The 14,100-nt window shown below is 45.8% G+C and overlaps 1 protein-coding gene across 1 annotated transcript; it reads left to right on the top strand.

The window, feature by feature from the left end:
* Positions 1 to 1,072: 1,072 nt before the first annotated feature.
* Positions 1,073 to 5,638, top strand: Klk14 (kallikrein related peptidase 14). The gene is made up of 5 exons (XM_020159947.2): positions 1,073 to 1,349; positions 2,257 to 2,428; positions 4,045 to 4,298; positions 4,427 to 4,563; positions 5,149 to 5,638. The coding sequence occupies exons 1-5, from the start codon at positions 1,310 to 1,312 to the stop codon at positions 5,299 to 5,301; spliced, it is 756 nt and encodes a 251-aa protein (XP_020015536.1). The 5' UTR covers positions 1,073 to 1,309; the 3' UTR covers positions 5,302 to 5,638.
* Positions 5,639 to 14,100: the final 8,462 nt, after the last annotated feature.

The raw sequence follows: 14,100 nt of genomic DNA, 5'->3' as shown, positions 1-14,100 counted from the left end.
TCTCTCTCTCTCTCCCTCTCTCTCTCTCTGTCTCTCTCCCTCTCTCTCTCTGTCTTTCTCTCTCTCTCTCTCCTCCCTTTCTCTCTCTATCTTTCTCTCTTTCTCTCTCTTTCTCTCTCTGTCTTTCTCTTTCTCTCTGTCTTTCTCTCTCTCTCTCTCCCCCTCTCTCCCTCTGTCTTTCTCTCTCTCTCCCTCTCTCTCTATCTTTCTCTCTCTCCCTCCCTCTCTCTCTCTCTGTCTCTCTCTCTCCCTCTCTCTATCTTTCTCTCTCTTTCTCTCTATCTGTCTTTCTCTCTCTTTCTCTCTGTCTTTCTCTCTCTCTCCCCCTCTCTCTCTGTCTTTCTCTCTCTCTCCCCCTCTCTCTCTGTCTTTCTCTCTCTCTCTCTCCCTCTCTCTCTCTCTGTCTTTCTCTCTCTCTCTTTTTCTCTCTCTCCCTCTCTCTCTTTCTCTCCCTCTCTCTCTATCTTTCTCTCTCTCTCTCTCTCTCTCTCTCTCTCTCTCTCTCTCCCTCTCTCTCTCTCTGTCTCTCTCCCTCTCTCTCTCTGTCTTTCTCTCTCTCTCTTTCTCTCCTCCCTTTCTCTCTCTATCTTTCTCTCTTTCTCTCTCTTTCTCTTTCTCTCTGTCTTTCTCTCTCTCTCTCTCCCCCTCTCTCCCTCTGTCTTTCTCTCTCTCTTTCTCTCTCTCTCCCTCTCTCTCTGTCTCTCTCCCTCCCTCCTTCCCTCCCTCCCTCCTTCCATGCTTCCCAGAACTTTTCTCAGAACCCCCTACCCTGCTTCCACCAAATCCACCACCAAATCCACCATGCCTGGGCTGGGACACCTCCCCTGCCCACCACCCTGCCCTGGGGTCGTCCTCCCTGGATTCCTTCCAGATTATGGCATCCTTCACTGGGGCGGGTTCTTGTTAACAACTGTGGCTGCTTCTCTGGCCAGAGAGGGGGAGGGAAGGAGGGGAGCAGGTAGTCCTGGAATGGAAACTAGGCAATAAAAAAAAAATCAGAAGGGCGGTGGGGGGCAGGGCCAGCTGTCCAGACCAGGGATAAAAGGCTTTGCTGGCGTGGTTAGGAAGAGACACCACCCCTACTTCCTTCATGCACTGAGCCAGAGCGACCTCAGCCTGCCAGGAACTTCACACCCCAAACCCACCCTCTCAGCCTCTGGCCTCTACCACTGTCCTGTCTGCATGTCTCTAAAGATCTCTGTCTCTGTGTGAGTGACACTTGCTTCCTCTTCCTTTAGTCCCTGAATCTCATCTGGGCTCCTGCTCTCCAAATATCTGCATTTGCCACAATTCAGCCTTCAGTTCCAGAATGTTCCTTCTTCTGACAACTCTTCAAGTCTTGGCTATAGGTAAGAGAACAATGGGGTATGGATGATGGTGGTCCCCTGGAGACTCTAGGAAGAACTAGGAAAAAGTTCTGGGAAGTGAGACTCCTCAGAAGTGACCTGATCATAAAGAGTATGGGGGTAGTTTGGGGACTGTGCTGGGAGCACCATATTCTGAACTTTGAAGATGCTAGAAAATGGTGGGGTTGGGGGACAGAGGCAGCTGTAGGAAATGAGGGAAATAAATAAGGAATTGGGAGACTCTGAGGTCCTGAGTAGGTTCTCTCAAAATGACAGACCAAAGGACTCTCCTTGATCATTTCAGGGAAAAAAATCATAAGGGAAAGACAGGTAGATCAGAGGGAAGGTGGAGGAGGGCAAAGGGGTGGTGGAATCATAGCATAGAGTGTGTGTGCTGTTTGGAGGAAGTGTGGGGGAAGATGGTAGACCCTTGTGGCAACATTGAGTAAGAATGTTGGAGAAGACACAGGGACATCCTTGGCTGTGTTGGTGAAGGACTGCTGGGAGTGTGGGTGGCATGTTGTGAGAAGTGAGGATTGAAAGTACTCATGGGAGTTTGGAGTCACTCCCAACCAAATGCAGCAAGGCTCCAGATGAGGTGGCCCTGTGTACAGCAATAGATACCTACAATGGAGGTAACTTACGGGAGGGGTCAGAAAATTCCCTGGTTGGGTGAGTGATTGGGGGTGTGACTTAAGTGGTAGAGAGTTTACCAAGATAAGCATAAGGTCCTGAGTCTAATCCTCACAACCAAAAACAAACAAAAGAATCCTCCCTTCTTGAGTTGGGGTGACATTGGCCATGTGTCATTGGGTGGGCTAGGGGGTTAAGAGTTTGGACCACAGGAAAGGTACTTGTCAGCTGAGCACCCTGCAGAGTTGGGTCACCAGCTTTCCCTATTTACTCCTAGTCATGGCACAGAGCCAAGTGGATGATAACAGGATAATTGGTGGTTACACATGCATCCAGAACTCCCAGCCATGGCAGGTAGCCCTCCTGGCAGGTTCCACTCGTCGCTTCTTGTGTGGAGGGTCCCTGCTGTCAAACCAATGGGTCATCACTGCTGCTCATTGCGCCCGCCCGTGAGTGACCCCCTCCCATGTTTTTATGCCAAGTTCTAGAGTCTGAAGCCCCAGAGTTCAGCTGAGAATCTGGAGCCCTGTGGGAGACAGTGTAGTAACTGTGTTCTAGTTTGGGGTCTTGAGAATATCCTAGAACAAAAGACATAACTCAAAATGTGGAAACCAGCCATAAATCTTTAACCCAGTTTAGATTCTGAAAGGCACTTGGCAGGTTAGAACCCATAAACAGTTTAGGATCTAGCATGTAACCTGTAGATCCATCCAGAGAGCAAGCTCTATGTCAAGACTAAGAGTAGCCCATTACAGATTGGTGACAGGATTCAGGACACAATCTACATTCAGAAACTCAGAAAACTACCTGGAACCAGAACCCAGTTCAGATCATACAGTCTAAACATAAATCTAGAGCTCATTTTATAGGTGTAACACACACTGTAAGAACAGAGTCAGAACTTGGGACTTGTTCCAGATCCAAGGTTGAATTCAGAATCTAAGCTATATCTCCTCTTTGAGCATCCTAGAACCTTGACCCCAAGCTAGAATTCAAATTCCAGAATGTAGACCATAGTCTGAAGCCCCACAAAAACTATAGCCCCTCCCAGATTTTGCACTAGAGCCTAAACCTAGACCCCAGCCTTGAAGTCAGTCTAGGCTAGAGTGTACACAGTTCCTATAAACCAGATTAATACCAGAAACTGAGGTCCAATCTAGAACCTACAGGCTACAGCTCAGAATAGTCTAGGACATAAAGCCCAGACTGAAATCCAACCTCTAGTTCACTGGATCCAAGTCATAACCTAGAACTCCATCCCGAAGGTCAAGAGCTCAGACCAGAGTCTAGAATCTAGAGACTAGACTATAACCCATCACTCAATCTGAAACAGTCTAACCTCAAAACAAGAGCTCAAACCAATGTTTAGAACCCAGAGCTCAAGCTACTGTCTTCAACCCAGGTCATAAACAAGAACTTAACCAAGAATCCAGAGTGCAATCTAGAAATTAGCTCATTTCAGTGTCCAGAATTCAGTGCTCAGTATGGAACCCTCAGCCTACCCTAAAACTGATAGCCTTCACCAGAATCTAGAACCCAAGCTCAAGCCATAATGCAGAGCTCAAACAGAACTTCTCCTGAAAGCGAAAGTTCACATCAAAATGTAGACAGGACGACATAATCCAGATTTGACCTAGAAGCCTGATTCTAAACTAGAGCCAATAGTGTGGAAACGCCTAGAATCCAGAACCCAAGATAGAGCCAGAATGGAGCCCATCCAGAATATCAATTCTGATTTTGAACCTTAACTTTGGGTTTTTTTTTTTTTTTTACAACTCAAAGTGTAGACTCTGCCTAGATTCTGGAACCCAGTCCAGAACTCCAGCCACCACCTCATACTGAAGCCAGGAGCCTGGGCACATAGCTCAAGAGAGGAAAGGGCATCAGATGACGTTGAGCTGAGAGAGAAGGCCCAGGCCATGGGAGAAGAAAGCCACAGAATGCCAGACAGTTCTCAGAGGGTGACAGATTACAGTCAGAGGAGGAAATGGGGGTGGGGGGGCTGGGGTGGGAGGGGCCTCCAGAGCCCACTGTAAGCAGCATCACTCTTGGGGGTCCGGGCTAGGATCCTTCATGTAGCCCTGGGCAAGCACAACCTGAGAAGGTGGGAGGCGACCCAGCAGGTGCTACGCGTGACTCGCCAGGTGCCACACCCCCAGTACAACTCCCAGACTCACACCAATGACCTGATGCTTCTGCGTTTGGAGAGGACAGCACGGTTAGGGAGGGCAGTGAGACCCATTGCTGTGGCTCAGTCTTGTGCCAACCCTGGGAGCCTCTGCCGTGTGTCAGGCTGGGGAACCACATCCAGCCCCATTGGTAAGAACACCTGCACCCTGGGAAGGTGGGGTCTGGACCCCTGGGTCTGAGGGAGGAGGGCTGGGGCCTGAACTACTGGGTTTCACTGGAAGGTGGACCTCAATCCTAACCCCTCAGTGTCCCCCCAGCTAAATACCCCACAGCTCTGCAGTGTGTGAACATCACCGTCTTCTCGGACCAGGCGTGCCGTCAGGCCTACTCTGGAGCCATCAGAGACGGCATGGTCTGTGCTGGTGTCCCCCAAGGCGGGAAGGACTCTTGTCAGGTGAGGCCCAGGTGGGAGCTGGAGGAGAAGGAGTTGTCTGGGTTGGATCTTTGGTACCAAAGTATATGAGGAGCAGAAAAGTCAGAGGGATTGGTCAGGAGAGGGAAAATACAGGAACTGAGAAAGATTGGGAGATCTGGCACTTCCTCCCTTCTAGCCCTGTTCTTTTTAGAACACCTGTAAGCCTCAGTTTTCTTATCCATCAAATAGGAATGACCCCCTCAGGGTCGTTGGTGGAACTGGGTAGATAGTCCACATAAGGAGCACAGAGTGATGGCTGCATGGGACATATGTGGAGACCAGCTGGGACTTCTGGAAACTGAGTCCATCTCAGAGGAAGCCAGAGGTGGGAGGGGTAGACACTCACAGTTTTCTGGAGAGAGAGCAAAGACAGATAGGATCCCCAAGAGACCCAAGGGTCAGTTACAGGTGCAGAGACCAGGAGGTACAGCGACAGTGCAGCACCAATAAAGATGGAAAGAAGCAAGTGCCCCTCATGGGGGCTGAGATGAGAGTTGGGGCAGGACGTAGCTGTCTCCCTCAGTCTCCCTCCTACAGCTGACTGGTTCTATCCCTCCCCCTCAGGGTGACTCCGGGGGACCTCTTGTGTGTAACGGGCAGCTCCAGGGCCTCGTGTCCTGGGGGATGGAGCGCTGTGCCACACCTGGCTACCCCGGGGTCTACACTGACCTGTGCAAGTACCAAAGGTGGATCCAGACCACCATGAGGGGTAATTGATTGTTCAGATGACTGTTCTTCAGCTGACCCACTGTGTGTCCCCAGCCTTCCTCCCAGGAGTCCAGCCCCCAGCCCTCCTCCCTCAGACCCAGGGGTCCAGCCCCCAGCCTCCCCTCCCTTAGACCCAGGGCTCCCTGCCTCCAGGATCCTGACACTTCCTCTGGATGCAGCTCCTCTTTCCTAGGGCAGTGGCTTGGGGTTTCCTCTCCTCACCTTCCACTTCACTATTATTGTTCAAGACCCCCTTGGGCTCAGAGACTGTCATCATATTCCAAAGAAGACAATTTCAAACTCTCAGTGTCTCTATAAACCAAATAAATAACAAAAGATGAAATAATTCCACGTTTCACCCATCCTTTCATTCAGTTCTTTTGAGAACCATGTGTATCATGACCCAGTGTTCCAAGGGAGCCATACCCTGACAGGTAGCTGACTAGGGTGGGTGCTGTGCTATTCCCTGGGGTCTGCATCCCCACCATCCATGCACCTGGCATCCTGAAGGAGAGGCCCAGCCCTGTGGTATCACCTGCAGCAGGACAGCCCCCATCTTGAGCATCCTTTCTTGAGCTGCTGAGGTCCTGGCAAGGAACCTCCTCTTTTGCCTGCAAATGAGGCAAGTGGTGAGGTGTTCTCTCTCTCTCTCTCTCTCTCTCTTTCTCTCTCTCTCTCTCTCTCTCTCTCTCTCTCTCTCTCTCTCTCTCTCTCTCTCTCAGTCTCTCATAAGGAGAGCTGAGTTAATCACTCCTGCATTCAAGTCCTGGAAAACCCTTTCTCTCGTTTCTTGTTTCAATATTTATGACTACCCTCCCTCACCTCACAACAACAGAACACAAATAGCCTTGAACTCCAGGCATCCCAGGAAAACACACATGGTCACCCTCAGCTGTTTCTAACTTACATGAAACCAGTGCGATAGGAATCTCCTGTTTCTTACTTTCACTCAGCCAGGACTTTATTACTCATCTCCTGTGGGCCAAGCATCATCCTAGAAGGAACTCTGTGAAGAGGCCAGTCAGAATGCCCACCCTCACAGAACCTATATCCTAGCAGGAAATGATAGGCAAAAAACAAAACCTAAAAGTAAATCAGAGTACCTATGAATAAAAAGACCATTAAACTTGGGATGGGTGGCAGGAGCCATGTTCGCCAGGGCCAATTTGTGCCAGCCCACTTAAGTCTTACGACTACTGGCAGACTTTCAGGAATTTTTAAAAGCTGGTTGCTAAATCCAGGCGTTATTAAAAATTAAATTTCATAAGCTAATGATTCAACGGTTTAGTTTAAAAATGAAGTCAATAAATGCAATATCCGTTCCTAGTTATTTTAACTGATAGCCACTCTTTGAGGTCACGGTGGCCCCCAAATTGTGTGTTTAATGATTTGCTTCTGTACATTTCTTCCTAACGCTGTGCCCAGTGACATCACTTTGGTTGTCTGGCCACGGCTGAAGTGGGAATGCTTACACCACAGCAATTGGCAAACAGTACAAATACACAATGGCTTTTTTTCCCCCCAGAGAGCCACAGTCAAACCTCTACAGGTGAGTGCACCCCGGGCAGGTGTCTGAATAAACTAGTGACCTTCGTGTCTATTCTCCTGTTCTGTGCCTGTACAATACAGAGTTCACATACAGTAGAATATTGGGGGGGTGCTTCATGCTCCCTGGGGGACAGCACAGTATTGGGGGAACTCTGAGCTGGCAGGTCTGGGACCTGCATCACTACAGCAGCACAAAAGACTGCAGGGAAATGGGAGATTCACCTTCCTTTTCTTTTCCACTGAGCGACCATTCTACTCTCTGTGTCTAAGAGTCTAGCATTTAAATCTCACGTATAAAGTGAGTTGGCCCAGCATTTGTCTTTCTGTGTCTGGCCTATTTTACAGAGTACATGGCCCTCCAGTCCATCCATGTTGTCACAAATGGCAAGAGTTCCTCCTTTTATGAGGCTGAATAGTATTCCATCATTTCTTGTCATTATCTTTTATTCATATGCATCAGTGCTTAGTGCATCATGAATAATATCACAATGAACACGGAAGCACAGATGTCTCTTTATGGCATTGATTCCATTGCCAGTGGATTTATACTTAAAAGTGGGACTGCTCAATCAAGTGATAGTTAATTTTTGGAGCCCTGTTCTGTTCTGTTTTCTGTGTTGGTTGCAGTCATTTACATGCTAACCAACCTCGGACTGGGCTCCCTTTCTCCACACTCTTGTCAACACTGTTATCTCTTGTCTTTGAGTCTGGTCACCTTAACAGGTGTGAAGTGATCTCTCATTGTGCTTTAATTTGCATTTATCTGGTGATTGGTTAGTGATACTCAGGGCCTCATGTTGGCTAGGCAGGTGCTCTACTGCTGAGCCACACCTCCCACCCTTTTGTCTCTGGTTATTTTTGAGATAGGGTCTCGCTTTTTGTCCAGGCCAGGCTGGGCTACAATCCTCCTATTTTACACTTCCTATCATAGCTGGGATGACAGGCGTGTGCCACTGTACCCAACTTTTTCTTTTGAGATGGAGATCTTGTGAATTCTTTTGCCTAGCTGCCCTGGAACCATTATTCTTCTGATCTCAGCCTCCCATGTAGCTTGGGATGACAGGACCCAACTATGTCTTGTTGTTTTAATTTTTTGTAATTAGTGTACATTCAAATTGCAAAAGGGGGTTCATTATGACATCTCCATGCATTCATCATAAGGTACTTTGATCCAATTCACCCCCTCTATCACTGTTCTTATCCCCCTTCCCCTTTTTGTTTTTGTGGTTTTAGTGGGTTTCATTATTCTACTTGCATACATGCATAAAAGCATAGACCACCTCATGAGTGCACATGTCATTGCACAGGCCACCTGGTCTTCTCTGTATTGCATCAACTTTTCTACATGTGTCACCACCATGAGTGACATTCTTATGTCTTCTTTTGAGAAATGTCTACTGAGGTCTTTTGCCCACTGCTCGTAGAATTTTCTCTTCTCTTGCTTTTGAGTTGAGTCCCTTATACTGTGTATTTTAGATATTAACCCATTATCAGACATATGGTTTATAAATATTTAGTACTAGGTTTTCTCCTCAGTCTGCTGAGTTTTGATGGAACGAAGGTTTGAATTTCAGGGCTTTGCACTTGTAAAGCAGGAGCTCTACCACTTGAGCCACACCTTCAGTCAGTTTTGCTCTGGTTACTTTGGAGATGAAGTCTCATGAATTCCTTGCCTTGCCTGGGCTGGCCTCGAACGGCAATCCTCCCTATCTCAACCTCCTAAGTAGCTAGGATTATAGGTGTGAGCCACTGGCACCTAGCATGCAAAAGCTTTTTTTTTTTTTTTTTTGAAGCAATCTATTTTTTAAGTCTATTTTTTGTTTTGTTACCTGTGCTTTTCGTGTCATACCTAAAAAATTATTGCCCAATGTCAAGAAGTTTTTCCCTGTGTTTTCTTCTAGTAGTTTTATAGTTTGGAGTCTTATGTAATCTATTTTTGATTTGCTTTTGGCAAATGATGTGAGGGAGGGATCGAGTTTCGTTATTCTGCATGTGGCTTTCTGGTTTTCCCAACAATTTTTGTTGCACACTATCCTTTCCTATTATTTATTCTTGGCATGTTTGTTGAAGATATCTTGACCATGAATGGGTGAATTTAGTTTTACCCTCTATGTTCTGTTGCATTGATCTATGCTTGTTGTATATCAGTGCCATACTGTTTTGATCACTATGGCTTTGTAGTTTTTTTTAATCAGGCACTGTGATTCCTCCAGCTTTGTTCTTCTTGCTCATGCTTATTTTAGCCATTTGAGTGTGTATGTATGTGGGTGTGGGTATGTATGGGTGTGTGTGAGAGAGAGAGTGCTTTCATATGAGTTTTAGGATTTTTTCCTATTTCTATGAAAAATGCCACTGGAATTTTAGCAGAAATTTCACTGAATCTGTAGATTGCTTTGGTTAATCCAGACAATGTAATGCTGTTATTTCTTCAGGTCCATGAACATGGAATATCTTTCATTTACTTCTGTCATCTTCAATTTCTTTCATCAATGTTATATGGTTTTCAGAATACAGATCTTTTACCTACTTAGCTAAGTTTATTCCTAGGTAATTTATTGTTTCTGATGTTATTGTAAAAGAGATTTTTTTTTCTTTTTTCTTCTTGGAAGTAATCAAAGCCTTGAGCTTGCTAAACAGGCACTCTACCACTTGAGGCATACCACCAACCCTCTAAAATGTTTTCTAACAGCTTCTTTTTATATATGGAAACACAATTTTTCTATGTTGATTTAGAACCCTGAAACTTTGTGGGATTCATTTGTTAGTTCTCACAGATTTTTGATGAACTCTTCATGGTTTTCTATGTATAAAATCATGTTATCTGCAGACAGAGATGCCATTCCCCTTCTTAAGGGGTCTTCAACAGGCTTCAGTGTTGAAGCCTGTTCACACTTATATAGAAAGCACATCAACTGTATTCATTCACCTTTCCTCTCTCCTTACCCTCACCCTCTCTCTAGTGCCCTCCCCGTCACATGGCCTATGTCACATTCCTATCCCTCATTGTTTCAGTGTCTGTTCATTGTTCAGTATGGATTTTTGACTCAGTACTTTACCTGTAAATATATTGTGCTTAAATTAGTCTAACCCCCTGAATTACTCTTCCTCATTCTTTCCCCCAACCTTGTGTTGTTCAACAGTTTTTGGTGTGTTTCACCGTGTCTTGTTCCTACACAGATGTGAGGCATTTCGTTATTATTCACCTTCATCTTTCTTTCCTTCTTTCCCTCTTTCCCTAGCCTCCTCTAACAGTTCTGCTTTTGGAAACATGTTCTGTATATATTTATATGTATATATGATATTTCTTGTATTTGTGTTGGATCTGTTTTTCCACATATGAGAGAAAACATGCGACCTTCGTTTTTCTGAACCTAGCTAACTTCACTTACAATGATGTTCTCTAGTTATGTCCATTTCTGGTCATTTAATTTTTTTATTAAAATTAGCTAAAATCAACAATACTCTAAAACTCCATTGCTTAGTCACACTCACTACTTTCAAGTGCTTGACAACCATAGGTGGCTAGTGGCTGCCATCTTGAGCAACACAGATACAGAATATTTCCATCATCTCTGAAAGGCTTTTTTGTTTTCAGTCCTGGGGATGGAGCCCAAAGCTTCAAGCAGGCTAGGCAAGCGTCTGCTACTGAGCTGCATCTCTGACGGCTCCGATGTATTTTGCACCCTTCCTTGTCATAGTATGGTCCAGAAAACAGTATTTGCCTTGAGTTTATTAGAAGTGCAATCTTGGGCCTCATTCCAGATCAACTGAATCAGAATCTGCATTGTAAAAAAACAAAACAAAGAACCCCATGCACATGGACCTTTAAGAAGCACCACTCCATGGTACAGTCCACCATGTTCGGTGACCTGTTCCCACAGTTATAGGCATGTAAGCCACCTCCACTACCCTAGCAAAAGTTCAGTAACTATTTTTTAATGTCCTACTATGTGCCTCTGGAAGTTTCTCTGGAATATTCACCTAGGAAAGAGATCACTGAGCCAAACAGTCTATTTTTAATCAATTTCACCAAATACTGGGCAGACTTTTACCTGTAAAAGAAAGGCACCAGTGGCTCACACCTGTAATCCTAGCTACTTGAGAGGCTGTGTTCTGGAGGATCGAGGTTCAAGGCCAGCCCAGGCAAACAGTTCTCAAGACCCTATCTCCACCGGGTAGCGAGGGGTAATGGCAGGTAAGGGAGGGAGCGGGGGGAAGGAGGGAGAAATGACCCAAACATTGCATGCACATATGAATGAAATAAAAGTTTTTTAAAAAAGACTCTATCTCCAAAATAACCAGAGCAAAATGAACTGGCGGTGAGGCGCATGTGGTCGAATTACCTGCCTTGTGAGTGTGAAGCTCTGAATTCAAACCCCAGCCCCACTAAAAGAAAAAGAAAAAAAGGAAGGGTTCTTCTTTACCACACCCTCAACAATGTCTGTAGTTCATCCATTCAGCAAATGTCTAGTGAATCCTATCCTATGCTAGGTGGTGTTCCAGAAACAAAACAGTTAAATATTTCTGTTCTCTAGGACATCACATTCTAGAGGAAAAGCAGACAAGAAACAAATAAGTAAAACATAATGCGTGGGAGATGCAAGTAAAATAAAGCAAAGAAAAAGTAAAGCAGAGGAAGAGAAAACCAGAGGAGAGTTGCGATTTTATGTTGGATGTTTTGTACCTCAGCAGCCCTGTGGGGTGTCCAAACCCTGCACATTACAAAGAAATATTTGGTCCTTACCTGGATTCTGGGTTATAAACTCTCCATCCTGTGAGTAGCCTGCTAACAAGTGTCTTTGTTTGCCCAGGGGCCTTTTAGCCATGACAGATAATCTATACTAACTTTGTTGCTTACAGTGGGGACCTAGGAACATGTTGTATTCTTTGACTTCTGGAGGACCTGGAAACTAAACTAAGCCAGGTCTGTGAGACTGACCCTCAGTAGAAACCCTGGACAGCAGTTTCTCTGGTTGACAATACTTTGCACATATCCTTGCACATCAAAGCTGGGAGAATGAACAGCTGCCCACATGACAGGGAGGAGGGGATAATTAGAACTCATGCCCAGTCTTCCCTAGACTCTGCCCCATTCACCTTTTTCCTTTGCCGATCTGAATCTGAGTTCTTTCACTATAATAAACCAAAACCATGGGTATAATAGTTATTCGGAGTTCTGTAAGTCCTTCTCATCAAGCACTGAATCTGTTCTGGGGACTCCAGCCATCAGTGGTCAAAGAAAAATACCTTTGAAGTCTCATGGAGAAGGTAGCCATGCAGACAGACAACTGAGGACAAAGGGTTTGAGGGAGTGAAAACAGCAGGTAGAGAAGTCCCAAGAGTCTAGCACATGAAAAAAGGAAAGGGCAGCAGGTGACATCAAGAGTATTGGGGCCAGATGGTCTAGAACCTTCTACGTCACCATAAGGAAACACGACTTTCATTCTGAATGAGGTGGGAGCCACTGTGGCGTTTTGAGGAGTGACCTGCTCTAACTTATGTTTTAAGAGGTGACTCTGGTTGCTCGGTTAAAAATAAAGAATAGGCAGATGGGGATAGAAGCAAAGAGACCAGAGAGGAAATTTACAAGAATCCAGCTGAGATAGGACAGTGGCTGTGGGGAGGATAGGGACAAGGATGGAAGATAATAAGAAATGGTCAGATGCTGGATCTATTTTAAAGGGTTTGGTAACAAAGTGGATGTTTGATGTAAAGAAAAAAAATAAGGAATTCAGGAGTCAGACCAAGGTTTTGGTCCAATAATGAAAGGATGAGGTGACCCTCTTACTGAGAAAACCAAGACTACAAAAGAAGCATGTCTAGAAGGTGGAGTAGGGTGGAGACTGGGAGTTTGGTTTCGAACACGGAGATGTTGAGTAGGCAGACAGATGGAGAATCGAAAGTTCAAGAGCAAGGTCTGGCTGGAGACATTAAATTTGGGAGTCGTCAGCATGTAGATGGTATTTAAAGCCATGAGACCAGATGAGATCACCAAGGGAGTGAGTGTAGACAGAGGAGAGAGGAGGTCCAAGGGCCAAGCCCTGGGGTGCTCCACCATGAAGAGACTGGGGAGATGAGTGAGGCCAGTGCCCGACATGGATGAAGAACATCAGTGAGATATGAGGAAAAACCAGGAGACCTCAGTGTCCTAGAAGTCAAGGAAAGGAATTATTTGAAGGAACAGAGAATGATCCGCTTTGTCTAATGCTGCTGAAACTCAAGTAAGATGAACCCTGAAGAGTCGGCCTTTGGATTCAGCAACATGGAGATCGCTGGTGTCCTTCTTGGGGGTACAGTTGGTGGAGTGGGCTCCAGAAAGAATGGAGAGAGGAATTGCAGACCAGAAGTATAGCCAGTTTCTTAAGAGAAGAAACCCAATCAAGGGGTGCAAAAGGTAGACCAGGAGTGAACGGAGAACATCGGGGTTGGGGTTTTTTTCTATTTATGTTCTTTTAATGTAAGATGGGAGAAATCATAACGTGTATATTAATGGTGTACTCACAGGGGAAGAAAAAATTTATGATACTGGCAAGATAGATAAATGCTGGTTGGAAAGTGTCTCAGGGATGGGATCTTGAGCCAAGTAAGCGTCTGTCTTAGCTGCAGTGCAGAGTGTTTGTCTAGAGGAAAGAGACAAGAGGAAAGATGCAGGTAGGTGACAAGACTAGCCTTTGTAACTTTTGCTGTTCGTATGGTGAGTACAATGAGGAGTGGATGTTGTCACAGCGTGGATGGATGGGAACGGGGACTCTGAATAAGTGGACCCAGCTCCAGAGACTAATCCATGTCTCTCGAAATCCTGTTCATCCACCCTTGGCCAAGTCCGGGTTCTCCCTGTGTATTCCAACCTGTCTACCTGTGCGTTTTTGGGCTTTTGTCTGTGTGTGTGTGTGTGTGTGTGTGTGTGTGTGTGTGTCTTCTCTGTCCTCTGTGTATTTGTCTCTTGGTGTTTTTCTCTGTCTCCCCCTCCTTTCGTGTTTACATTGGGGCCCTCCTCCAGGCCTGGGTGTGGGACCGACTTTCTCCTCCCAGCTAGTGATTCCAACCAGAACTTCCAGTTTCTGCTTGACAAAGAGTCCCATTTTGAAGCCAAACAAGGGTGGGGCCTCCTCTGGAAACTTTGGGCTGCCTCCTCTCTGGCTTTACTCCTTTAACAAGCACATCATGGTGCTTGGTCCACAGTAGGGTCTCTTCTAAGCTCCTCTAGAGGTTAACTCACTCATGCATGAGGTCGGTGCCATGAATAGGATCACTTTCCAA

Source organism: Castor canadensis, chromosome 16 (assembly GCF_047511655.1).
Source record: "Castor canadensis chromosome 16, mCasCan1.hap1v2, whole genome shotgun sequence".
Classification (NCBI taxonomy): Eukaryota; Metazoa; Chordata; class Mammalia; order Rodentia; family Castoridae; genus Castor; species Castor canadensis.
This window is presented reverse-complemented; position numbering and strand designations above follow the sequence as displayed.

Bases quoted from the DNA above. Each gene is read 5' to 3' on its own strand.
- Klk14 (XM_020159947.2), top strand. From the start codon at position 1,310: ATGTTCCTTCTTCTGACAACTCTTCAAGTCTTGGCTATAG. The intron at 1,350-2,256 runs GTAAGAGAACAA...ATTTACTCCTAG, and splicing joins TCTTCAAGTCTTGGCTATAG to TCATGGCACAGAGCCAAGTG. The intron at 4,564-5,148 runs GTGAGGCCCAGG...CCTCCCCCTCAG, and splicing joins GCGGGAAGGACTCTTGTCAG to GGTGACTCCGGGGGACCTCT.